Source organism: Camelus dromedarius, chromosome 12 (genome assembly GCF_036321535.1).
Source record: "Camelus dromedarius isolate mCamDro1 chromosome 12, mCamDro1.pat, whole genome shotgun sequence".
Classification (NCBI taxonomy): Eukaryota; Metazoa; Chordata; class Mammalia; order Artiodactyla; family Camelidae; genus Camelus; species Camelus dromedarius.
The window spans coordinates 46,252,490-46,280,457 of record NC_087447.1 but is presented as its reverse complement, the minus strand read 5'-3'; the positions used below and the strand labels follow the sequence as shown (position 1 = coordinate 46,280,457).

At 36.9% G+C, this 27,968-nt stretch overlaps 1 protein-coding gene and 1 pseudogene across 1 annotated transcript; both read right to left on the bottom strand.

Moving 5' to 3' along the window:
- Positions 1–202: 202 nt before the first annotated feature.
- LOC116155178 (olfactory receptor 52M1-like) lies at positions 203–17,684 on the bottom strand (annotated as a pseudogene).
- Positions 17,685–23,849: 6,165 nt separating this feature from the next.
- On the bottom strand, positions 23,850–24,860 carry LOC105105177 (olfactory receptor 52M1-like). The gene is given in 2 exon segments (XM_010998943.3): positions 23,850–24,026; positions 24,029–24,860. Coding segments are annotated over 2 exon segments (951 nt in total). The 3' UTR covers positions 23,850–23,907.
- Positions 24,861–27,968: the final 3,108 nt, after the last annotated feature.

Sequence of the window (27,968 nt, the reverse complement as noted above, 5' to 3'; positions counted from 1 at the left end):
GTGCTATACTTTCTAGATGGTGAGCTAATCTTTAACCTGGAGGGTAAAGTCAATATTCCTATAAATGTTAGAATTCATAACAGTTTTTGGTGATCCATTTTAAAAAGACACATTACAATCAGGGATCCTACAGATGGATCAGGGTTAAGGAGAGTTTCTGTGGGAAGGGCAAGGTTTTCTTTTTCATGGAGCCCTTTTATGCTTCAGGCTACCGGATGGAGCAGCTGGCAGGGAAAATATAAGGGCAATGTTGAGATGTAGTCACCTTGACTCACTCCCTTGTGTTGAGCTGTTGTTTTTCCTAGGCCATTCTTTCGCGAGTGGTATTCCTCATACTTACTAGACATACAGACCAGTCTTTCTAAAACACTTCATGTTTTTATTAATACAAGCAGTTTGAGCAGTATCTCACTTGTTAAAGACTTAAATCAGAAGATGCTTTTGTTGTAGCTAAGTCCACTTTGATGGAATGACCTAGTTTTTAGGATTTACATATTAAAGTACACACAGAAAACAGTAAGTAATATTACATAACAGAAATTTTACAAACTCCAACCAAAACATTTGATCTAGGCAGCTCAAACTCTATATTCTGTGCTATTGTGTATGAAATGTGAACGATACACCCTACCTTGATATCTGGATATTTATAAGAATTACTTACATGCCTAGTAACCACTAACTGCTACTTGTGTTACTGATAGTGTTATCATTGTTTTGTCTTCTCTGTAGTTTAAATATCTTTGAGTAATTAGAAAACCATCTACCCTTAGAGTTTAGAACTGTACTTTGTTTTTTAGCATGACTTTGGTGATTTGAGATGTTAGGTTAGAATTACAAAATCTAGAGACCACAGGGCTTAACATCTCACTTGCTTGAAGTTCCTAAATGGGAAGCTGCCCACTATACTTAAATACTTTCTCCATGAGCTTTTCTAAGAGAAGGAAGTATCAGTCATTGGATCTTAGTTGTTATCTTTCAGATTTGAGAAGTCTCTCTTGGATTTGCTTGGTGTGAACAGCATAGACAATGGGATTGAGGATTGGAGGAATGAGGAGGTAGAAGTTGGCCAGCAAGGTGTGGATTGGAGGAGGCACCTGGTGACCAAATTGATGAATGAGGGAAGAAACAGCAATGGGAACATGAAAGGTCAGGATAGCACAGATGTGAGAACCACACAGCCCCAGGGTTTTAAGCCTGGTCTCAGGAGTAGCTAGCCCCATCACGGCCCTGAAAATCATCACATAAGAGGCAGCAATGGCCATTAAGTCCAGGATTAAGACCAGAAAGCCAATGCTCAGGCCATATTTTGATTCCGATGTCACCACCTGCCAAGGTGACTACAGCCCTGTGCTCACAGTAGGAGTGGGAGATGACACAGGCTTTGTAAAGGGGCAGCTGCAGGCGGATCATCAGAGGCAGGGGTCCAATACAGAGAACTTAGGAAGAGGGCAGCTAGCCCCAAACGTCCCACCACAGTATGCGTGAGCACTGTAGCATGATGTAGTGGGTCACAGAGGGCTACACAGTCGTCAAAAGCCATAGCTAGGAAGATGCCCGACTGACCCGTGGTAAAGCAGTGAATGAGGAACATTTGAGCCAAGCAGGCATCCAAGCCTATGTCACTAGTGCCAAACCAGAAGATTTCCAGCAGTATGGGCATAGTGGAGGTGGACAGAACCAAGTCAATGATGGGCTGGTGCAGGCTGCATTCCACTCTTACCACAGCCAGAATGGTGACATCACACCACAGCTACCAGGTACATGGAGCCAAAGGGGGATGGAGAGCCAGATGTGCAGGGGACTCCACTCCTGGAATGCCAATAAGTAAGTAAGTTCTTTTTCTGAGTTTCTAAGTTTCTAGGTTTGTTTCTAAGTTTTTTTCTAGGTCTCTAAGTTTCTTCCTTTCTTTCTGTTTCTTACATTCTGAGTTTCTAAGTCTCTAAGTTTCCAAGTTTCTCTGTTACTTTCTAACTTTCTCTATGTTTCTTTCTAAGTTTCCATTTGTTTCTGTCTTTCTAAGTTGCTTGCTTTCTAAGTTTCTTTCTAAGAAAGGAATTTAGAAAGAAAGAAAGGAACTAAGTTTCTATTTGTTCTTTCTGAGTTGCTTTCTTTCTAAGTTCCTTTCTTCCTTTCTAAGTTCCTTTATTTCTTTCTCAGTTTCTTGCTTTCTCAGTTTCTTGCTTTCTAAGTCTCTTTCTTTTCTTTTCTTTTCTTTCTTTCTTTCTTTCTTTCTTTCTTTCTTTCTTTCTTTTCTTTTCTCTCTTTCTTTCTTTCTTTCTTTCTTTCTTTCTTTCTTTCTTTTTCTTTCTTTCTCTCTCTCTCTCTAAGTTGCTTTCTTTCTATATTCCTTTCTAAGTTCCTTTCTTTCTTTGTCTTTCTAAGTTACTAAGTTCCTCTTTCTAAGTTCCTTTCTAAGTTGCTTTCTTTTCTAAATTCCTGTCTAAGTTCTCTTTGTTTCTTTCTTGCTTTCTAAGTTCCTTTCTTTCTAAGTTCCTTTCAAAATTTCTTTCTTTCTGTCTTTCTGTCTTTCTATGTTCCTTTGTCTAAGTTCCTTTCTAATTTCTTTGTTTCTTCTTCTTTCTAAGTTTCTCTTTCTTTGTTTCTAAGCTTCCATTCCTTTCTTTCCTTCTTTTTCTTTTCTTCCTCCCTCCCTCCCTAAGTTCCTTCCTAACTTCCTTTCTAATTTCTCTGTTTCTTCTTCTAAGTTTCTTTCTTTGTTTCTAAGTTTCCCTTTGTTTCTAAGTTGCTTTCTTTCTAAGTTTCTTGCTTGCTTTCCTTCCTTTTTCTTCCTTCCTAAGTTCCTTTCTAATTTCTCTTTGTTTGTTCTTCTTTCTAACTTTCTTTCTTTCTTCCTAAGTTTCTTGCTTGCCTTTCTTTCTTTTTCTTTCTTTCTTCCTTCCTTCCTAAGTTTCTCTTTGTTTCTTTCTGTTTCTCTCTTAAGTTTCTTGCTTTCTAAATTTCTAAGAAAGGAATTTAGAAAGAAAAAGGAAGTAAGTTTCTTTCTAAGTTTCTATTTGTTCTAAGTTCCTTTCTTTCTTTCTAAATTCCTTTCTAAGTTTTTCTTTCTGTTTTCTTTCTTAGTTTCTCTATTTCTAAATTTTTTTCTTTGTAATTTCTCTTTCTTTCTTCTTTCTTTCTAAATTTCCCTTTGTTCCTTTCTTCCTTCCTTCCTTTCTAAATTCCTTTCTAATTTCTTTGTTTCTTCTTCTAAGTTGCTTTCTTTCTTTTTCTTTTTCTTTCTTCCTTTTCTTTCTTCCTGTCTTTCTAAGTTCCTTTCTAAGTTTCTTTCTTTCTAAGTTTCTAAGTTCCTTGCTTTCTAAGTTTCTAAGTTTCTTGCTTTCTAGGTTTCTTTCTAAGAAAGGAATTTAGAAAGAAAAAGGAACTAAGTTTCTTTCTAAGTTTTTTTCTAAGTTTCTCAGTTCCTTTCTTTCTAAATTCCTTCCTAAGTTTTTCTTTCTGTCTAATTTGCTTTCTTTTAGTTTCTCTTCCTTCCTTCCTTCCTAATTTCTGTTTCTTCTTTATAAGTTTCTCTTTCTTTGTTTCTAAGTTTCTTGCTTGCTTGCCTTCCTTCCTTTTCTTTCTTCCTTTCTAAGTTCCTTTCTAATTTCTTTCTTTCTTATTCTTTCTCTTTGTTTCTAAGTCTTTCTTTCTTCCTTTCTTCCTTCCTTTCTAAGTTCCCTTCTAATTTCTCTTTGTTTCTTCTTCTTTCTCTTTGTTTCTAAGTTTCTTTGTTTCTTTTTTGCTTTCTAAATTTCTTGCTTTCTAAGTTCCTTTCTTTCTAAGTTTTCCTTTCTAAGTTCCTTTCTAAGTTTCTCTTTGTTTCTCTTTGTTTCTTTCTATGTTCCTTGCTTTCTAAGTTTCTTTCTAAGTTTCTCTCTAAGTTTCTTGCTTTCTAAGTTTCTATTTGTTCTAAGTTTCTTTTTCTTTCTAAGTTTCTCAGTTCCTTTCTTTCTAAGTTCCTTTCTAATCCTTTCTAAATTCCTTTTTAAGTTTTTCTTTCTGTCTAATTTGCTTTCTTTCTTTTCCTTCCTTTCTTTCCCTTCCTTCCTAAATTCCTTTCTAATTTCTGTTTCTTCTTCTAAGTTTCTCTTTGTAAGTTTCCCTTTGTTTCTTTCTAAGTTTCTTGCTTGCTTTCCTTCCTTTCTCCCTTCCTTCCTTCCTTTTCTTTCTTCCTTTCTTTCTAAGTTCCTTTCTAATTTCTCTTTGTTTGTTGTTCTTTCTTTCTCTTTTTCTTTCTTTCTTGCTTGCTTGTTCTTTCTTTCTTCCTTTTTTTTCTAAGTTCCTTTCTAAGTTGCTTTCTTTCTAAGTTTTTTGCTTGCTTGCCTTCCTGCCTTTCTTCCTCCCTTTTTTCTTCCTTTCTTTCTAAGTTCCCTTCTAATTTCTCTGTTTCTTCTAAGTTTCTCTTTCTTTCTTTGAAAGTTTCCCTTTGTTTCTTTTTAAGTTGCTTCCTTTCTAACTTTTCTAACTTTCTTTTCATTTCTTTCTTTCAAGTTCCTTTCTAATTTCTTTGTTTCTTCTTCTTTCTCTTTCTTTATTTCTAAGTTTCTTTCTTTCTAAATTCCTTTCTAAGTTTTTCTTTCTAATTTGCTTTCTTTCTTAGTTTTTTTCTTTCTTTGTTTCTTTCTAAGTTCCTTTCTAATTTCTCTTCTTTCTCTTTCTTTGTTTCTAAGTTTCCCTTTGTTTCTTTCTTTCTAAGTTGCTTTCTTTTCTCTCTTTCTTTCTTTTTCTCTCTTTTCCTTCCTTCCTAAGTTCCTTTCTAATTTCTGTTTCTTCTTCTAAGTTTCCCTTTGTTTCTAAGTTTTTTGGTTGCTTTCCTTCCTTCCTTTCCTTCTTCCTTTCTTTCTAAGTTCCCTTCTAATTTCTCTGTTTCTTCTAAGTTTCTCTTTCTTTCTTTGAAAGTTTCCCTTTGTTTCTTTCTAAGTTGCTTCCGTTCTAACTTTCTATTTCTTCTTTCTTTCTTTCTCTTTCTTTTTCTTTCTTCCTTCCTTAGTTGCTTTTTTCTAAGTTTCTTGCTTGCTTTTCTTTCTTTCTTCCTTTATTTCTAAGTTCCTTTCTAATTTCTGTTTCTTCTAAGTTTCTTTCTTTCTAAGTTTCTTGCTTGCTTTCCTTTCGTTCTTTCTAAGTTTCTTGCTTTCTAAGTTTCTTTCTAAGTTTCTACGTTTCTGTTTCTTCTAAGTTCCTTTCTTTCTAATTTTCTAAGTTTTTCTTTCTAAGTTTCTTTTTCTTCTAAGTTTCTCAGTTTCTTTCTTTCTTAATTGCTTTTTCTAACTTTCTTGCTTGGTTTCCGTTCTTCCTTCCTTCCTTCTTTCCTTCCTTCCTCCCTTTTCTTTCTGCCTTTCTTCTAAGTTCCTTTCTAATTTCTCTGTTTCTTCTTCTTTCTAAGTTTCTCATTCTTTGTTTCTAAGTTTCCCTTTGTTTCTTTCTTGTTTTCTAAGTTTCTAAGTTTCTATTTGTTCTAAGTTCCTTTCTTTCTAAGTTTCTAAGTTTTTGTTCCTATGTTTCTTTTTCTAAGTTTCTAAGTTTCTCAGTTCCTTTCTAAGTTCCTTTCTTTCTTTCTATATTCCTACGTTTTTCTTTCTGTCTAATTGCTTTGTTTCTAAATTTTGCTTTTCTTTCTAAGTTCCTTTCTAATTTCTCTGTTTTTCTTTCTTTGTTTCTAAGTTGCTTTCTAAGTTTCTTGCTTCCTTTTCTTTCTTTTTTCTTTCTAAGTTGCTTTCTTTCTAAGTTCCTTTCTTTCTAACTTTTGCTTTATGTCTGTCTTTCGAAGTTCGTTTCTAAATTTCTCTTTGTTTCTTTCTAAGTTTCTAAGTTCCTTGCTTTCTAAGTTTCTCTCTTTCTATGTTTCTCAGTTCGTTTCTTTCTAAATTCCTTTCTAAGTTTTTCTTTGTGTCTAATTTGCTTTCTTTCTTAGTTTCTTCCTTTCTAAATTTCTTGGTTTTCTCTTTCTTTCTTTCTTTCTTCCTTCCTTCCAAAGTTCGTTTCTAATTTCTCTTTGTTTCTAAGTGTCTTTCTTTCTAAGTTTTTCTTTCTGTCTGTCTTTCTAAGTTCCTTTCTAAGTTTTTCTCTGTCTAATTTGCTTTCTAAGTTCCTTTCTTTCTCAGTTTCTTTCTAAGAAAGGAATTGAGAAAGAAAGGAACTGTTTCTTTCTAAGTTTCTATTTGTTCTAAGTTCCTTTCTTTCTAAGTTCCTAAGTTGCTTTCTAATTTCTCTTTGTTTCTTCTTCTAAGTTTCTGTTTCTTTCTATGTTGCTTTCTTTGTTTCTTGCTTTTTTTTCTTTTTCTCTTCCTTTCTAAGTTCCTTTCTCTTTCTTTGTTTCTAAGTTTCTTTGTTTCTTTCTTGCTTTCTAAGTTTCTAAGTTTTTCTTTCTGTCTTTCTAAGTTTTTGTCTTTCTAAGTTTCTTTCTAAGAAAGGAATTCATAAAGAAAGGAACTAAGTTGCTTTCTAAGTCGCTTTCTAAGTTTCTATTTGTTCTAAGTTCCTTTCTTTCTGTCTTTCTAAGTTGCTTTCTTTCTGAATTCTTTTCTAAGTTTCTCTTTCTTTCTAAGTTTCTCTTTGTTTCTTCTTTCCTTCCTCCCTTTCTTTCTACTATGGGTGTGCATGTTATACTCTCAAAGTACAAATGTCATTCCATATAGATCTATATCTAGATGTTGGAAGTTCATTCAGTAAACACCTTTTCCATTTAATGACCTTTGCCCATAGAGTACCTGAATCTCTTGCATGATATTGAGAACAAATAATGCATTTAAGTTGAATCATGTTAATTTAAGGCTTCTACTTTTAATAATTTGATTTTCTGCCAGAATAGTTTATATATCTTAATAAAATGCAATCCAAAAATGGGCAGAAGACGTTAACAAGCAATTCTCCAATGAAGACATACAGATGGTAAATAGGCACATGAAAAAATGTTCAATATCAGTATCAGACATGCATATCAAAACTACAATGAGGTACCACCTCACACCAGTCAGAATGACCATCCTTCAAAAGTCCACAAATGATAAATGCTGGAGAGGCTGTGGAGAAAAGGGAACCCTCCTACAGTGTTGGTAGGACTGTAGTTTGGTGCAGCCATTAAGGAAAACAGTATGGAGAGTGTTCAAAAAACTAAAAATAGATTTACTATATGATCCAGCAATCCCACTTCTGGGCATATATCTGGAGAGAACTCTAATTTGAAAAGATATATGCACCCCGATGTTAATAGCAGCACTATATACAATAGTCAAGACATGGAAGCAACTTAAATGTCCATTGACAGATGACTGGAGAAAGAAGTTGTGTATTTGTACAGTGGAATACTACTCAGTCATAAAAAATGAAAATGCCATTTGAAGCAACATGGATGGACTTAGAGATTATCACACTAAATTAAATGACAAAGACAAGTATCACATGATACCACTTATATGTGGAATCTAAAATGTAATACAAGTGAACTTAATTTACAAAACAAATAGACTCACAGATAAAGAAAATAAACATAGTTTACCAAAGGGAAAAGTGACCAGAGGTATAAATTAGGACTTGGGATTAGCAGATATAAACTACAATAAATAAGGTCCTACTGTACAGCACAGGCAAGTATATACAGTATCTTGTAATAATCTATAGTTGGAAAAAATTAGTAATATGTATAATTAAATCACTTTTTTCATATTTTCCACAATCACTTTGCTGTACACCAGAAGCTAACACCACATTGTAAATCAACTATACTTCAATTAAAAGGTTGCTGCTAGTCAAAGATGTCACCATTAATGATTTTTAGTGCTTTTCTAGGTATGAGAAGATGCAAGAAATTGAGGTTCGTAAAATTTCTTTAAAATAACCTGAAGGGCTGATCTGCCGGGTTTTTCCAGAGAACAGAGTGCCTCCGTCCAGATCTCTGCCGTAAACTCCTTTCAGGGTGTACTAACGTGTCAGTGACTGCAGTGGCTAGTGACTTCTTACAGGACAAGGTGACAAGCAACATTCTTTAGTTTGCAGTGCTCCCCCATGGTCACAAATTTGACCATGATTTGGGAGACATTTCATGACCGTTCTGTTCCATGGTGATAGGGATGCTCATTCCTAGGTCAGGTGAGGATTTTGTTGATAGGCCACTTAATGTGCTGTCACTGGACTGGACCCTAGTGACAGCAGCCAAAGCCTCTGGACCAGCTGTCTCACTTGTCTGGTGTGGTCCAGGAAATGATGCCTTCTTGTTGCTTCTTCCCCTGTGTAGAGTTATACCATTACAGTCATTGATCTTATAGAACTATAAATCTGGTCAACTGCTTCAGTCACCTACTCCTTTCATCAGAGGTTCAGTCATGTATTTGGCAATACAAGAAATAACGATCTTGTAAAATAGGGAGAATGTGAGTGTTACAGCTAGTAGTATCAGTAAGGTCATAAACAAGAATTTAAGCCAGGAACTTCCATGAGGTATGGCCTAGTATGTCCCCAGGTTGTCTGACTTAGTCTTTTCTGTGCTAATTATCTATAAGGGAAGCATTATTCAGGCATTGTTCATAAGACACCCGGCCTAATTTCCTAATGTTACTAGGCTGTTTAGCCTTAGTATGATTTAATTGCTCCCAACGTAAGTGGGGCCTTAAATGATCATAACCGGATGTTAGCCAGGTTATTCTTTGGCTAAATTTGTGCTTATTGCCCTGAATAAGCTTGAGTAATTTAAAAGAATTTACATTTATGGCCATGATCAGACCAAGTATGATTGGTCAAGTGAGGAAGTCCCAACTAATATCAATCGTGAAGCAAACAGAACTGTAACTTCTCCTAGAATAAACTTCCTAAGGACCATCCAGTTAGAGCCTTGGAGTGGAGAAACCCACCACCATAACCCCAAAGTGCTGGATATAGGCAAATGACCACCATCCCAACAGTTGGATTAATTTTAAACTCTGCATAAGATTGTGCCCAAGAAAGAAATAACATTTGTAAGCAAAGGTCTGAGCAATCATCAAGGTAATTTGTATATAGGCCTGGTCTGGCATCAGCCGTCTAATTGGGATTTTGTCTTTCTCTTACCCTGGTCTGGTAGTTTCTGTTCTGGTCAAGCATTGTTTTAAGGTGATTTTGAGGTCATCATTCTTCTCTGTCCAGTACAGCGGCCCTTTCTAAGTGGGATATATTAATTCAGTTCTTTCAGTTAGGTTGTGCATGAGCTAGTGAAGAGTACCTGGTAAGTGTCCTTCCAACCTAGAGTTAAGATAGTCCTTTAAATGAGTTTCCAGTATGCATAATCTCCTGGTTGCATGTCATGGGGCATTTGATCTTCATCCAAAGATTGTTTCTGAAGCTTATCTCAGTAATCTAACTAGAATGTCCTTTTAATAATTCAATTAAACTTTACAGTAACAACAAAGATCTATCTAGAAAGTGACTCTTAATAAAAACAGACCTCTATTTAAAAACTTGAATTTAATACTCACTGAAAATCTTTTTTTCCTTAAAACTAACCTCATTTCTAAGAAATACAGCCAAATTAAGACTAATTTATTTGCAAAATAAGTCTGGTTTCAATAAACTTGGCCTTACTTACATAAGTAATTGATCATACAGGCTGTTTTAAAATTGACTTTGCTAGAACTTTTTAAGGAATCCCAGACTGAATTCTTAACAAGACCTCTCAAGGCCAGGAAAGCCATGCCAAAGACTTGTCACTGATTTCAAGTGTGGTACAATGGATTTGGGTAAATCCCTCCCTTTTCAAGGTCCCCAAAATACTTTAAGATCCTTGTACGTGTTAGGAGGTGGCCTTCCTAATTTACCTGATAAATCTGCTGGGAACCTAAGTTTCCAATCTCTGGAGGGATCAGGTAGAGAGAAAAGATAAGTGTTTCAGTTCTGCTTAACAAAGGTATAATTTACCAAATTGCTAACTCCTAATTAGATTGATGGGAAGGGGTTCCTTATATCTGGAAAACACAGGATTAAAAGCCAGTAATATTTCAGACAGAAACTATATTAAAAAAAACTATTTACCAGTTCATTCAGTCCTATGTAACTAGTCCTTCTTAAGTTTTATGAAGCCATCAGGTTTTCCATTAGAATTATTTAATTTCTTACCCAGTTCAGCAGTATGATTATCAGAAACCTGTACTTCTCAGAAAAGTCCTTGCAGTGAATCTTCTTGAAGAGGAAGCACTTTTGCAAAAAAATCAGAGAAAAACAGTAACTGTCTAGGAATGACAAAAGACGTAAGGCACAGTTAAAGACCTGGTTACAGTGCAATTGGCAATTTTGGTTACTGCTGTGACATACATTTTAAGATGACTACAATTATGACAACATTTTACCAGCACATATTCAAATTTTTAGAAATTTCATATAATTTCTAGAATGTCTAATATCATTTCCTCATACAGTATAACCTGAGATTTATTACTTATTTGACAATGCTTCCCATGTAATAACACAAAATGAACCTAATTAGTTAATAACTCACTTTGGGATGTTTCAAGGGCCCACTGAAGTATCCCCCAAATTAGCTAGAGGTGAGAGGAAGTTCATTAGAATTTAATTTGGAAAGTTTGACCCCCAAATATTAAAGATTTAAAATATTTGGTCAAATAGGATCACAAGTCACTGTGAAACAATACTTAGTCACTTAACCAAAGTGACAATAAAAGATTTCAAAGGCAAATACAGAATGGATCACTTAAGATTTTAAGTTTCTTTACTTTTTATCAAAAGTAGCTCAATAGTGCAAGAAAACTTTGAACAGAATGAGAAAATCAAACTCCAGTCTTGTATCAGCTTACTTTAATAACAAAATTCATTTACTTAAATTTAATCCAAACTTAGTCAGTCTTGACCATGCACAGAATTTTCTTCTCAGGGTTCTTCCTCCACAAACTTTTCATAACTTTCTGTATCCATATTAGTTTGCCCCTTATTTTTTTCATCAGAAACAACTAACCCTAGGACAAAATTACTTCTCCCTTATAAAAGATGCAATTCCATTCCTCATTCTTTTACTGAAAACATATCCTACTATCCTACTGTCCTACTATATAATGAAATGTTTCTCTTATTTCTAGTAGCTTTAATTACACACTTAAATTATAACTTTCAATTCTTAAAAACTTTAACTTCTAGTGAAAATGAAGAAGTAAGCAATTATGAACTGTCTTTTATGCTATGTACTGTCTCTTATATTAACAGTCTGTAGATTGGCAAATACCAATCATTTCTAAAAACATGTGCTTTCTTAAAAGAAAATCACAGTGTGGCACCAAACATTTATTAATAGTCCTAAATAGCTTTAATTCTCTGTAAAGGAAGCTGGTGTTCAGTAATTAATTTTTCAGTATCTTATTTCATTTGGAAATGACCTAGATGTTCAATAAACTTCCATCATTTGACTTAACTTGAAATTTTAGAGTTTTGCTAAATTATGAAAATAATTTAGTAGATATTCCTAAAACAATTATTCCTAAAGAGAACCTCACTCATGTCATTTATATTTAATTTGCTTATAAAATTTCATATCAAGTTGTTTTTATGCTGACAAATTTGCAACAGATATAAAAGCTTATTCAACTTCTAGTAAAGCTAGGTATAATAAAAGTATTATACTTAACGTTGATGATTCTAAAGACATATCTGTATTAAATCAACAAATAAACTTTAATATTAGGTATTAATTTAATACTATTTGCCAATTCACATGAGCCTGAAATTAATTTGGGTTCTTTCCTAATTCTGAAAGTTGATATAAGTGCTTAATTTCCTTTAAGCCAATTAACTAGAGCTCATTTACAAACTATGATAACACCATCCAAAGATGAAGGCATGTATTTATAATGCACACATATACTGACAGACAGAACTAGAGATCTCATTACTTTCTTTTATAACTTACTCATAAGTCAAGTATTATACTATAAAACTCAGTACTTTATAAATAGCAGTTGGAATAAGTGAAGCTTAAAAGGCCCTTCCCCATCCTCTCCCCAACCCTCAGTCACAGGAATGAGAGGTGGTTTTAAGGGTTTCTGAGAACCTTAGTAGAACATTTACATCTCAAGGCATAGAGAGTGGAAAGCAAGTTCTAGAAGGACTTGTTCTCTCAGGATTAAAATTCTGAAAATATGTTTTATCAAGCCAGCTTTATTTAACAACTGCATATGCAATGAAAATGCCCATCTTGGCCATTTTCAGGGCACAATTAAGTACTTGTACATACAAAACTTACACTTACATAAATGTAGCTGGGGTGTTAGTTGGAGGCTGGCTTTTTGACATTCCTCATTTCTGTTAGAGGGGCTCTATTTCCGATTTTAAAGTTGAACTTGTTGGGGATAAAATTTACTAATTCATTTCTGTGCTGGGCCAGTGTGCTGCTTTGAGCTTAACTCCTCTAGGTTGTCACCCTAGAGTTGTTTCAGCTCTTATGTGTCTGTTTCTCCCTTTGGTGGTCCAAGACCACCATGGGTGCTTGGATCAGCGAATGACCAATTCTTATACATGATACCTGGATGAGCATATCTTTTAATGAGTAAGTTTCCCTATGGGACCACTGCACTGTGTGAGGACTCTGCCCTCTACCACTCCCATAAATGTCTCAGTTGCCTGAGAAAGCCTTAATTGACCCAGGAGGCGGCTTGTCCCTCTTCTTCAGAGCAAAGCTCTCATGTGATATCTCCACTTTTACTCTGACAATTACCTGGTAAGGCAGCCAAATTGAGGGAAAGCATCAGATCAGCCTCTTACCTAACCACTCAGTCCAGATTACTCAGGGTTTTTCAATCAGTCTCCAGCATCTTTCAACTGGACAGGCGGGCACCTGGGCCAGTGTCTTTTAACTGCACAGCCAGGTACCTATCATACACTGTCAAATAAAATTCAGGATCATTAATGAATAATCAGTCAATATAAGAATGAGACTCACCCAAATTTGGACTCTGCAAGGAGGTGGATGGGCACAAGAGGCCTTTGCTGGTACTAAGTCTTTAGATCCTTGTAGTGTTCAGGCCAAAGAGAGAAGTCTGCTTTGGGTTCCTTCATTGGTTGCCAAAGCTGGCAACTGAAGGAAAAAAGACACACAATGTGAGAGCTGTGAGTTCAGTTTTGTTTGGGACTTACTGAGAACTATAGCCTGGGACACAACTTCTCAGCTCTGAGAAACTGCTTCCAAGAGGTAGTGGTGTAGAATTCAGTATATATACGATTTTGGTGAAGGGGTTATTTGCAATCAAGCACAATTCTCAGTGGAAGGTTGCTGCTAGTCACAAGGAGCAGATGTCTCCATTAATGGTTTTAGTGCTCTTCTAGATATGAAAAGGTAAGAAATTGGGTTCATAAAACTGATCACTGGAAGTGAAATCGAATTACCAATAAAAAACCTCCCTACAAATAAAAGTCCAGGATCAGACAGCTTCACCAGGGAATTCTACCAGACATACAAAGAACTTACAAGGGTCCTTCTCAGATTCTTCCAGAAGATTGAAAAGGAGGGAATACTCCCAAACTCATTATATGAAGCCACCATCACCCTGATACCAAAACCAGGCAAAGACACCACCAAAAAAGAGAAATACAGACCAATATCACTGATGAACATAGATGCAGAAATCCTTACCAAAAGCTTAGCAAACAGAATCCAACAGTACATAAAAAAAATTGTACACCATGATCAAGTCGGATTCATCCCAAGGACACAAGGATGGTTCAACATATGCAAATCAATCAATAAAATACATCACATCAACAAGAGAAAGGACAAAAACCACATGATCATCTCAATAGATGCAGAAAAAGCATTTGATAAAATTTAAAACCCATTTATGATAAAAACTGTCACCAAAGTGGGTATAGAGGGAACATATCTCAATATACTAAAAGCTATATATGACAAAACTACAGCCAGCATAGTACTCAATGGTGAAAAACTCAAAAGCTTCCCACTAAAATCTGGGACAAGACAAGGCTGCCCACTATCACCACTCCTATTCAACATAGTCTTGAAAGTCCTAGCCACAGCAATCAGGCAAGAGAGAGAAATAAAAAGGATCCAAATTGTAAAAGAAGAGGTAAAATTGTCACTATATGCAGATGACATGATACTATATATAGAAGCCCCTAATAGTTCCACACAAAAACTACTAGAGCTGATTGAAGAATTCAGCAAGGTAGCAGGTTACAAAATTAACGTACAAAAATCAGTTGCATTTCTTTTCACTAATGATGAATCAACAGGAAAATAAAGTAAAGAAACAATCCCCTTTAAAATAGCACCCAGAGTACTAAAATACCCAGGAATAAATCTAACCAAAGAGGTGAAAGATGTATACATGGAGAACTATAAAACATTAAGGAAATTAAAGATGACTTAAAAAAATGGAAAGGTATCCCATGCTCCTGGATTGGAAGAATCAATATTGTTAAAATGGTCATACTGCCCAAGGCAATCTACAGATTTAATGCAGTCCCTATCAAATTACCTAGGACATATTTCACAGAACTAGAACAAATTATAATAAAATTTATATGGAATCACAAAGACCTAGAATTGCCAAAGCATTACTGAAGAGAAAGAAAGAGACTGGAGGAATAACACTCCTAGACTTCAGACAATACTATAGAGCTACAGTAATCAAAACAGCCTGGTATTGGTACGAAAACAGACATATGGACCAATGGAACAGAATAGAGCCCAGAAATGAACCCACAAACTTTTGGTCAACTAGTCTTCAACAAAAAGGCAAGAACATACAATGGAATAAAGACAATCTCTTCAGCAAATGGTGCTGGGAAAACTGGGCAGCGGCATGTAAAGCAGTGAAGCTAGAACACTCCCTTACACCATTCCCAAAAATAAACTCAAAATGGATCAAAGACTTAAACATAAGACAAAATACAATGAACCTCCTAGAAGGAAACATAGGCAAACCGTTATCTCACATACATCTCAGTAATGTTCTCCTAGGGCAGTCTACCCAAGCAACAGAAATAAAAGTAAGAATAAACAAATGGGACCTAATTAAACTTACAAGCTTTTTCACAGCAAAGTAAACCATAAGCAAAACAAAATGACAACCTACAGAATGGGAGAAAATACTTGCAAAAGAGGAAACTGACAATGGCTTGATCTCCAGAATATACAAGCAGCTCATATGACTTAAGAAAAAAACAAAGAAACTGATCCAGAAGTGGGCAGAAGACCTAAACAAGCAATTCTCCAACGAAGACATATGAATGATCAATAGGCACATGAAAAAATGCTCAGTATCACTAATTATCATGTTACAGAAACAACAGGCCAGTCAAGAAACAAGCACCACTCGGAGGGTTGGAGTACTCAGATGTATTACGCCGGCGGGCTCAGAGGGGCTTCTGCTCTGAAGCTCTGAGCACCTCCAAGACGTGTGCATGAGGTTTTATAGGGTAAAGTACAAGCTTGGGGTATTAGGCCAATAGGCATGGAACAGCTTTAGCAGCATTATCATCACAAAAGTGGAGGCGGGGAGGCAGCAAACCAAAATTCCAAAGCTAGATATGTATCTTTGAAAACCCAGCTGGCTAGCAAAAAAACATGAACAGCAAACCAACACTAATTAACCTAGATTTACAAGTTAGTCTAGCAGAACTCAGATCAGTATTCCAATACTTAGATTTGTGAGTTATCTTGTTAGCCCAGCCCAGCCTCTCCTTCACATTCCTAGACTTGTGAGTTACCTTGTTAGACCAGCCCGGCTTTTCCTTCACAATCAGAGAAATGCAAATCAAAACTATGATGAGGTATCACCTCACACCAGTCAGAATGACCATCATTCAAAAATCCACAAATGACAAATGCTGGAGAGGCTGTGGAGAAAATGGAACCTTCCTACACTGCTGGTGAGAACGCAGTTTAGTGCAGCCATTATGGAAAACAGTATGGAGATTCCTCAAAAGACTAGGAATAGACTTACCATATGACCCAGGAATCCTGCTCCTGGGCATATATCCAGAAGGAACCCTACTTCAAAAAGACACCTGCACCCCAATGTTCATAGCAGCACTATTTACAATAGCCAAGATGTGGAAACAGCCTAAAAGTCCATCAGTAGATGACTGGATAAAGAAGTTGTGGTATATTTATATAATGGAATACTATTCAGCCATAAAAACAACATAACTCCATTTGCAGCAACATGGATGTCCCTGGAGAATCATTCTAAGTGAAGTAAGCCAGAAAGAGAAAGAAAAATACCGTATGAGATCACTCATATGTGGAATCTAAAAAAAAGAAAAGGATAAATGAACATAAACACGAAACAGAAACAGACTCATAGACATAGAACACAAACTTGTGGTTGCCAGGGGGAAGGGGGGCGGGAAGGGACAGACTGAGTTCAAAATTTGTAGATACTGACAGGTATATTTAGAATAGATAAACAAGATTATACTCCATAGCACAGGGAAATATATACAAGATCTTGTGGTAGCTCATGGTGAAAAAGAATGTGACAATGAATATATGTATGCTCATATATAACTGAAAAATTGTGCTCTACGTTGGAAATTGACACAACATTGTAAACTGACTATAACTCAATAAAATAAAATTAAAAAAAAGATTGGGTTCATAAAACTTTCTCCTAAAAATATGTAACTATAAGAAGGCTTGTTTTGCCATGGTTTCCCATAGCACAGAGTGCTTCATTCCTTATCTCTGCCCTCAACTCCTTTCAGGGTGTGTTTCAGATCAATGACTGCAGTGGCTAGTGACTTCGTTCTTGTAGAACCAGATGGCGTGTGACATTATTAAGTTTGCTGACCCCTCTATTGTTTAGAAGTGTTTATCTCCCAAGTATTTGGGGGGGTTTTCCAGCTGTCTTTATTCATTACTAGTTTAATTCCATTTTGGTCTGAACATATTCTATAGGATTTTTATATCTGCTAAGGTGTGGGGTTTTTTTGGCCCAGAATGTGGTCTATTTTGGTGAATATTCCATGTGAGCTTGAAGAATGTATTCTGTTAAATGACAATATATAGATGTCAGCTAGACCGAGTTGATTAATGGTGCTGTTCAGTTTAACTACATCCTCTCTGTTCTGTCTGCTGAATCTGTAACTTGCTGCCAGGGAGGTGTTGCTCTCCAACTGTAATTTGAATTTGTCTACTTTTCCTAACAGTTTAAGCCTTGCACATTTTTATTGTTGTAAAGTGCATACACATTAAGGATTGTATTCTTAGGGAAATGACCAGTATCATTATTTAATGCCTCTCTTTACCCCTGATAATTTTCCTTGCTCTAAGCTCTGATTTGCCTGAAATTAATACAGCTATTCCAGATTTCTTTTGATTGGTGTTAGTAAAGGGATAGTGAAACATATATATATGCTTTAATCTGTCTGTCTTTATACTTAAAGTAAATGAAGACAACATCTAATTGGGTCTTGCTTTTCAAATCCACTTTAACTGCCCTCCCCACTCCGTTTTTAAAAGACAGATTTAAACCCAAGAGTGTAAACATTCTCCAGGTCTCAGACCCTTATTAGTAAGTCAGAGCTGGCATATAAATTCTAGCTAACAAATCATTTTTAGGTACCTGATCTTTGATCCTGAGCAGTCTCTGAAGTCTCATCATGAGGCTGGAGATGTCTTCTGGAATATCTAATTCCTCTAGACTCTGACTCTTCTTTGCTAGTTCACATTGTTTTAGTATTTTTGTATCCATCCTGCACAAGAAAATTAGAATACCTTAGAACCCTGGGGATTACTCCGATGCAGACACAGGGAGAAATGACAAGAGGGGAGCACAGCTCATGAATTGAGTATTGAACAAAAAGGCAACCTATAAAGTGTCACTAACCAGGCTCCCAAGGAATCTTGAAGTGATTGTCATGTTTAGAAGACAAGTGCCCTCTATTCACAGTTGGTGTCCTTGACATCCTGCCCTCATCCTTAAGTGCTTCTCAAAAGTCTCATTAACATAAACTAGCTGTGGTGGAAAGGGGCTTTTTATGAATAACAAGATATCCATTTCACCTTTATGGCTCTGAAGCATTTTGAGGAACTGAGGACGAGACCAAGTATTATAGCAAAAGATGCTCCTATTGCTCTCAACACTCAGGAAATTCCGAGGGGTTTGGGAGCAGTAAGCCCAGGAACTACAAATGAAAATGATATATATCTGAGAAATATACTTAAGTCTTCCAGATGATCTAACCACAGTAAAGCTGTCCACCCCCTGGTCTTAGAAATGATCACACCTATCTGAGCACTTATATTTGGTGTAGCATTTATAGAACAGATATAATAGTACCCACAAAAGTATGACTCACTTGGAGAGGCCAGCGTAGGATAGGAATAGATTTAAAGAAGCAACTCCTTTGTACTACAGAGCCATTACATTTTTACTTTATTGTACTAGGTTGATTATTCTTTCTCCCCTTCACCTCCTGCTACTTGTGCCTTAAACTTCTGCAGCACTATTTAGCACAGAAATTAGCTGGGTGATTATCTAGATCCAATTCCTCCTCAGGCCATTCTCCTTAGGTATTATGTCCTGAGGAGGCTTTAATTCAACCTCTCAATATATCTGATCATCAACACTTGAATTTCCATATCCTCCCTATCTAAACAGCCCTGTTAAGACTTCACCAACAGGTTTCAGAATCAGAGCCTTCGGCTCCTGTGTCAAGAAGCCCAGAAGTTTCTTCTTGCCCCATCCCACATTCTCCACATTTTGCCACTAAGAAATCAAGGGACACTCTATTATTGAGGACCACTCAAGGGAATGAGTACAAATGAGTTTATTGGGAAGTGATACTTTTAGCCATGTCCTTGGCAGTTTGTCCAGTTGTGGCAGTTATGAATCATCTCTATATTGACAAACTCCAGCATCTGGTACAAAGATGCCAACTATACTTTATCCTATTTGTCCTCAAACTCAGACAACATCTCTCTTATAAGGTAGGGGTTTGATTTAGAGAAAGAAGTGCGGTTCTCTGGGCTGTGCAGGAGAAGAGGGGTTATACAGTGTCCCAGCAGGCATGACCCTTCAATTTGCCAGCTATCTAAGCAGTCATGTGCCCATCCTCATGTTGGCGAGTCACTCCCTGTACCACAAAGATATAACCTGGAGGGGTGCAGGTTATACCTCCCAGGATAGTGTCACTTTTGGGGAAGTTCAGAAATTCTTTTGGGGTCCTTTTTGGAGAGTTCCGAATTTATCAAGCCAGGGGCAAGAGACATTGCAAGCCTTCCATAGTTTATGTGATGTCCAACTTGCTTGGCTCTCTGGCATAAAGTGACGTTATTTTTAGCCCTTACCCACCTGTCAGTTGTACATTTCAGGGGATGTGGGGGCATCACATTTTCTCATGAGAAATGCAAGGGACTGCGGAGGCCTAGGAGTAACTTCCCCTGAGATGGATACTACCTCAGACAGGTTGAAGCAAGGGACTTGGATATGTTGATCTGAATTAGGAATGTGAGGTTTGAAGGAAAAAGATTATAGGAGGTCATGGGGTCTGCTCCAGTATCAAAATGAATTGTCAGGACCACTGATGGGAGATTTTGTTCATGAACGGCTTGAGGGATCATATGACATATCCAACAACCACTTAAATTTCCACCTCTGGCTACACTGAGACAACATAGTTATGAGTATTTTCATTCCAGGAAGCAGCAGACACCAGTGAGATGAGACAGTAAAGAAAAATAAGAGCCATTGTTTCACTCAGGGCCAGCAGCTTACGTGAGAAAACAGTGGTGACTCTAAATTTTGGAACTAACCCCATTATTACAAAGGTTAAATTAGAGCCGGGGTTAAATGTCTCCTATCAATATCATGACAAGTAACAATGACTACCATACCATCAGATAAATGATTAACAAGAATAAAGCTAAGGATATAAACAACTATCAGAAAAATGCTATTATGAATGGCTATGAGTCATTCATTACTTACCTAAGATACTTTAATTTTAACTAGAGCCCCCTTAACAGACTCGCAGGAGTACTGACTTTCAGCTAATGTCGATGTTTTCTTTATAACTGTGGAACACTATAGATTTGTAGTTGGGTCAGGAGCCAGCTTCACTCATGTGATGGGCCCACAGCTTGACTCCTGCTAATTTAATACATGTGAATGAGTTACTAGCAGATACTGGTAAGGCCCCACCCACTGGGTTGGAGTTAGTATCCCATGCTCTTAGATTGGAAGAATCAATATTATTACAATGGCCACACTGCCCAAGGCAATCTACAGATTTAATGTGATCCCTATCAAATTATGCGTGACATTTTTCACAGACTGGAACAGATAATCCTAAAAATTATATGGAAGCACAAAAGACCCAGAATTGCCAAAGCAGTACTGAAGAAAAAGATTGAAGGTACAGGAATAACCCTCCCAGGCTTCAGACAATACTACAGAGCTATAATAATCAAAACAGCATGGTATTGGCACAAAAACAGATCAATGGAACAGAATAAAGAGCCTAAAACTAAACCCACAGACCTATGGTCAATTAATATTTGACAAAGGAGGCAAGACTATATAATGGAGAAAAGACAGTCTCTTCAGCAAGTGGTGTTAGGAAAACTGGACAGTTCCCTCACACCATATACAAAAATAAACTCAAAATGGCTTAAAGACTTAAATATAAGACAAGATGCTATAAACTTCCTAGAAGAAAATGACAACCTATGGAATGGGAGAAAATATTTGCAAATGATGCAACTGACAAAGGTTTAATTTCCAGAATATATGAATATCTCACACAACTTAATAACAGAAAAACAAACAACCCAATCCAAAATGGGCAGAAGACCTAAACAAGCAATTTTCCAATGAAGACATACCAATGGCCTATACAGGCACATGAAAGAATACTCAGTATCACTAGTTATCAGAGAAATGCAAATCAAAACTGCAATGAGGTATCATCTCACACCAGTCAGAATGACCATCATTCAAAAGTCCACAACTGATAAATACTAGAGAGGGTGTGGAGAAAAGGGAACCCTCCTACACTATTGGTGGGAATGTAGTTTGGTGCAGCCATTATGGAAAACAGTATGGAGAGTCCTCAAAAAACTAAAAATAGACTTACCATATGATCTAGTAATCCCACTCCTGGGCATATATCCAGAGGGAACTCAAATTCAAAAAGATACATGCACCCCAATGTTCATAGCAGCATTATATACAATAGGCAAGACATGGAAACAACCTAAATGTCTATTGACAGATGACTGGATAAAGAAATTGTGATGTATTTATACACTGGAATACTACTCAGCCATAAATAATACCATTTGCACCAACTTGGATGGACCTAGAGATTGTCATTCTAAATGAAGTAGCCAGAAAGAGAAAAAAATACCATATATCACTTATATGTGGAATCTAAGAAAAGAAAAAAGACACTAATGAACTCATACTAGACAAACAGACTCTCAGACATAGTAAATGATCTTATTGTTACTGGCAGGAAAGGGGGTGGGAAGGGATAAGTTTGGGAATTTAATATTTGTAAATATTAACTATTATATATAAAATAGATAAAACCCAAATTTCTTCTGTATAGAAAAGGGAACTATATTCAATATCTAATACTATACATTGAATATAGTTCAACATAGATAATATTGAATTAGATATAATAACTTAATGAAAAGGAATGTGGAAACACATATGTATATACATATGTATATGTATGACTGGGACATTATGCTGTACACGAGATCAATTCAATGGACTATACTTCAATAAGTAAAAAAAGTAGGAGTTGTCATCAGAGCCTGAGGAAATGTGGAGTTGGTAAAGTACTAAAGAAATCATGTAGTGATAGATTGTCCATATACTTACTGTAAAAGCAGAAATCGGAACTATTGAAGATGTATATATACATATTGTATTTGTATGTAATAATACATATATACATACAATGACATATACCCTATCACATTCCATTATGTTAATATATTATAAAATAATAATTTACAATAACGTAAATATTAAAAGGCTTAAGAAAATAACAAATGAAAATTTAAGATTCTTTACCTGAGTAGAACACTTTGTGCCCTAATTTGCAGACCAATCGTTTTAGACAATTGGGTACTTTGGAATCTATGAGACAATATATGCACAACTTTGACATCTTCAACAGTTTAAGTTCAGATTTCTGCTTCTACAGTATGTGGACAGTCTGTTGCTTCTTGATTTCTTCAGCTCTTTATCCAACTCCACACTTCCTTAGGTTTTGATGACTACTCCTGTTTTTATGTCATCATTGATTTTTGTTTTGTTTCATGGAGTTAGAAATGCCAGGATCTGGCCATGGTCTTGGATTTGTTTTATACTCTTTCAGTGATCACATACACGTTAAAAACAAATCTGACTTCCAGTTTTATGCAGGTGATACCGCCAAAATATATCAAACATAAACATCCAAGGGAACTAGGGTTCATAGGGAAGAGGACCAGAGAAGAGACAGCTGAAGACACAGCGAACGCATTGGAGCTCTTCAGTCTTTATCTGAGTGCTGTTCAGTGCTTACGTGGGAGGAAATCATCTGAAACTAAGGAAAGACCACTTAAGATTAGAGGAAACAATCTCTAGTACTCATACAAGGTTAAGAATAAAGTTTCTGTTCCCACAAGCCAGAGTGGAAAGCCTCATGGCTTAGAGTCTATCAGATAGATTAAAAAAAAAATGTTTTTACTTAGTAGTGGTAACAAATTAAGCCTAAACTAAAAGCTTCTCTAGTTCTGACTAACAAAATTTAAAAGCAAAATCTGAAAGGATCAAACTGTTTAACAACTTAACCATGTACCAGAACAAAGCTCAAGAATATATATAATACAGAAGTATCCAGTAGTCAAAAATAAAACTCAGCAATCTGGCAGTCAGTCAAAATTAACAGGAAAATATACATAATAAAATCAATCAAAACAAATTGATAGGTACATATGATAAAATCTGCATGTGAAGATATTAAACAGCTATAAATATATTCTGTACATTCAAGTGGCTAGAGGAAGGACGGAGTATGTTAGACAGAAGCATCGGAAGATAACCAAATCAAACCTTCAGAGGTGAAAATCACAATATTGGAGATTTTTAAAATGTACATTTATCTATGAAAATTACAATAAGAAAAGATGAAAACATCTGAGAAAAATACAGTGGAGGGAAGTAACAAGCACAACTGTGGTGCAGAAGTATTCCAGTCGAAACACCACGTGCAATGATATTCAAGTAACTTTGGTTACTTCCAATATGTTTGCTGAAACGTAGACTGAAGCTTGCCTTCCTTGCTTTGTTTATTGGTATTCTAAGTCTGTCATTTGGTCATTCCCAAGGACTCAATGGGCTGCGGCTGTCCTAGCTAAAAGGGATGTCTGGGTCAGGTAAGGAGTCATGTAGAGGCATTGTTTGGGCAACATTTATACTGCCTCCATCCTTAGCAAAAGACCTTTTCTGGGGCAAGTAAAGAAGATTGGAAAAGCTGCCAACACAGTTGTTTTCCAGACCTTTAGTAAAAGAAGTTGTAAACTGTCTTCACAGTGTTCAAGTATAATTTTACTTTCTAGAAATTGTGGAAAGCTTTCCTCAAAGAGACCAGAAATCCTTTACCAAAAAAATTCAAAAGGATAAATGAGCCTACTTCTGTGGTCTGCATACTTGTGTCTATTGTGCTTAATTTTGTGAAGTGAAATAGGAAAATATTATATAAAAACTCATGCCTGATTTTTCCTTTCAAGTATTTCCAATATTCCCCTTTCTACTTTGAGGAAATCCATGGTCAAACAGAATACATACTAGCCCCTCATCTCCACAACTCAGGTAGGACCTGGTGGCATGGGTCTTATTTCACTGGATTCCCTGGTCAGAGCTTTTTCCTACCATCACTAAGTATTCTGTATGCCCTACAGGTACAGAACTGTCACTTGGATTGAGCCCTTGCCTTAAGAACGTGGAGAAGTCTCTCTCAAATTTGTTTGGTGCAGACAGCATAGACAACTGGGTTGAGGATAGGTGGGAAGAGGAGGTAAAAGTTGGCAAAAGGATATGGATATGGGGAGGCACACGATGGCCAAATCGGTGAGTGAGAGACGAAACAGCAATGGGGATGTAGAAGACAAGGATAGCACAAATATGAGAGCTGCATGTCCCCAGGGTTTTAAGCCTCGCCTCAGGGGTGGCCAACCCCATTACAGCCCTAAAAATCATCACATAGGAGGCAGTAATGGCTAGTGAATCCAGGATCAGGACCAGAAAGCCGATTCCCATTCCATATAAGTTGTTAACTGTTGTGTCACTGCGTGCCAAGGTGACCAGGGCCATGTGCTCACAGCAGGAGTGGGCAGTGATTTGGGTCCGGTAAAGGGGAAGCCTCAGGTGAATCATCAGGGGCAGAGGTCCAATGTAGAGTACTCCACGGAGGAGGGCGGCCAGGCCCAGACGTCCCACCATTGCATGGGTGAGCACCGAGGTGTGGTGTAGTGGGTCACAGATGGCCACGTAGTGATCAAAAGCCATGGCAAGGAAGATACCTGACTCTACGGTAGCAAAGCAGTGGATAAAGAACATCTGGGCCAAGCAAGCGTCCAGGTCAATGTTGAGGGCACCGAGCCAGAAGATGGCTAGCATTTTGGGCATAGTAGAGGTTGATAGGACCAAGTCAATGACAGCCAACATGCACAGGAAGAAGTACATCGGCTGGTGCAGGCTGCATTCCAACTTTACTGATGCCAGGATGGTCACATTTCCCACCACAGCCACCAGGTACAGAGAGCTGAAGGGGATGGACAGCCAGAGGTGCAGGGACTCTAGCCCTGGGATGCCAGTAAGCCAGAAAGAAGTAGGCACCGAGCAGGCATTATTAGACATGAACATGTTCGATGGTGTAGAGAATCTAGGAGACAGCTCTTAGTCTTAGATTTTTACTCCTATGATAGACATTGCCTCTGGAAACTGGGCTGCTGGATCCTTATTTCCATCCTAGGTAAGCGGTGGAACCTATAATAAAGAATTCTGAATGCCTACTTGAAAATGGACATATTACATATTTGATAAAAGAGACTGTGCATGAAACACCCACTGGTAAATGCAGAAACAAGCCTGCTCATGAATTCACTGCTAAATTGCCCTGTTCCAGTGTACAAGTCCCCAAATTGTTCATCCCCTTTGATCCAATAACTTTTGTGTTTTCCCTTTCCTTTAGGAAATGCTTCTCAGAGTTCTGTGTGCAATGATTACATGCAATGATTAAGTGTAAGTCCACGCAAGCATGCTTCTGCATATGCCTCTTATCACTGTATGAAGAGTAACATCAGCCAACAACATTATTAGCTGTTTGCTTCCAACGTCTCATTATAAAATCAAGAATTGCAATGTGTTAAAAAATACAGCATTGTTTAAATTCTGGTAGCTCCATTTAATGAATTACATTATGTTTATTACATTTAGAGCTATATGTACTTACCTAACATTTAAACATTTAAAATGTTTACATCATATTACAGTAAGTGAAGAGGGGATGGCAGAAGGCAGATTAAAGTATGATAATTTCATTAAAATGTGTGTTATATTAATATACCTTGGATGTAACTCTAATTTTCTCCCTTTTGTGTATATGTACATTCTTTTTTGAGAAATAGCCAAAAGCTTAAAAATCTTAAGATTACCAAAACCCAATAAAAAACATAAGGGGACAATTTACTAAGGAAAGTATTAGTGAGGTACACAATTCCCTTGTCTTTAATGGTTTAGCAATGGTTCAATCAGATTATTGACTCTGACTTTTTCAAGAGGTATTTGGCATAGGACCTAATTTTTCAAAGAAAAAATTCTTATTTAAGGTGGCCCAGATCTAATGGGTAGAAAGATGAATAGCTAATATTCCTTAAGAAATAGTTACTCTAAGGACAGACTCTGTTCAGCTTTCTGAGAATCTGGGCATTATCTGTAATTTGAGATAAAAAAATGCACCTTGTCTTTTACTTATGAGCAAATCTCACTAGACATTTTCCTATTATCTGATGATAGCAATTTAAACACGAAATGGACCGATAGAAAACAGGTAACAGGACCCTTCTTACTGATCACATCCTTCCTGGTTCCTATTCTTTAAAGAGACAGTACACTAAAGCACTGGCCAGTACTTGTTAAAAAAGCCCCGTCCACTTCTTGCTCTTCTGCCCTTCAGGCCCTCTAAGAATCTAGCAATGGCTCCTATTGCTTCATCTCCTCAGGGTTCAGAACCTGAGAGCACAGGATCTAATTTGGGTCTTGCCCTGTCTCGGGCTTGCACTCATTTTCCCCACTGATTCTCAGCAGGGTCAGCTCAGTAGGGAGTGTAGACTCCCTACACTCATGTGATGGTGACATGGTGACTGTCTTCACACAGCCATGTTTCTGCTGAGAGGGCTCACCACCTTCTTAGTTTTCACCCAGGCAAATTTCCCTCACCCTTCAAGGCACATTCCAAACCATCTATCCTCTACAAAGCCTTCTTGGATATCTCTAGTCTATACCAGAGTAGCTGGGCAAGTGGTCACTGAATTCCTCTCAATTGTCTCAAATTCAGGCACATTTCAAATTATTTGTGTCTAAAATATAAACAGCAGTTACATTTCCACAGCAAAGTAGTATAAGGAAGGCCCCTATAGAACCTCATGGGTTCATAATTCAGGTTCCAACACACAATTTTAGATTTTTTACGAGTTTGCTTACTTCTGGGTCAGGCATTGAGTGGGTGTTAAAAGAAAAAGTTCTGTGAACTTTAAAATGGTTCACAAATGTTCTTTTATATTAACTCTGACTTCAGCAATTCTGTGACTTGAGTACTTGAATGTGACAATAAATGATGACACGTGTGAAGTTACTTCCTCGGGGATCAAATGTAAAGGTTCTGTGAATCTACAGGATAAGATAGGAAAGGGCAAGGACAGGAGGCAGAAGAATCACAGAGGCAGCTTAGGGCACCAGCTTTGCCATCCAACAGAGTGCAAAACCAGGTTTCCCATGCCAGACCATCTAACCCTGTGTGTGGGTAATTGCCTAACCTATTGAAGTCTCAGTCTTTTTCTTATGAAAAATGGGGAGACTATCAGCTGCAAAGGGTAAGGATAAAGAACAAGATTATACTGTATAGCACAGGGAAATATACACAAGATCTTATGGTAGCTCACAGAGAAAAAAATGTGACAATGAATATATACATGTTCATGTATATTGTGCTCTACACTGGAATTTGACATAACATTGTAAAATGATTATAAATCAATAAAAAAAGTTAAAAAAAAAAAAAAACAAGTGAAGTGAGGATGAGGCTCTTGGCACATGGCAGCAGCCTCCTTTCCTTCAAACTCTTAGTCTTTTCTATGGGATGGAGGGTAGACCATAAATTTACACTCTACAAATTAGAACAGTTTCCTTTGTTTCACTATCATGTGGGGCATCTTTGAAGATTCCTCAAAAGTCTAGGAAGTACAGGTGATAGGATTTATGGGGAACACTAGCTGCTATTTTTTTTTCTCAGAAAAGGGAGAATATCTGAAGTGTTCTATAAAAATACTGTGATAGACCACCATCCTAAAACAGAAAGGAGGCTAATTACTCAAAGTCAGGGTAGGTAAAAGCAGTGGCTACTTATCATTAAAAACAAACAAACAAACAAACTGTGTTCATGGGATGGAATTAAACACAGATTTCTAACTTTGATTTGTGCCAGACCCCATTTAGTCAATGAAATTGTAACTGAGTTTTAGGCTGGGACAAAGAATGTGAACAAATGTATAAACATAAAATCCACCCAGTTGATAACTGGCATCTTAAGCAGTGGTTTGAACTAGGTTGTGGCATCTAAACCATGTTTCCCTGGAATGTTCTAGAAAAAGTGACATTTTCCATATCAGTCACGTAAGGGCAACCTTACCGGGACACCACGGACATGCCTGCAAGTCCTGAAAGAGGTATTCTGATGCTGAGCCTGAAGTTCCT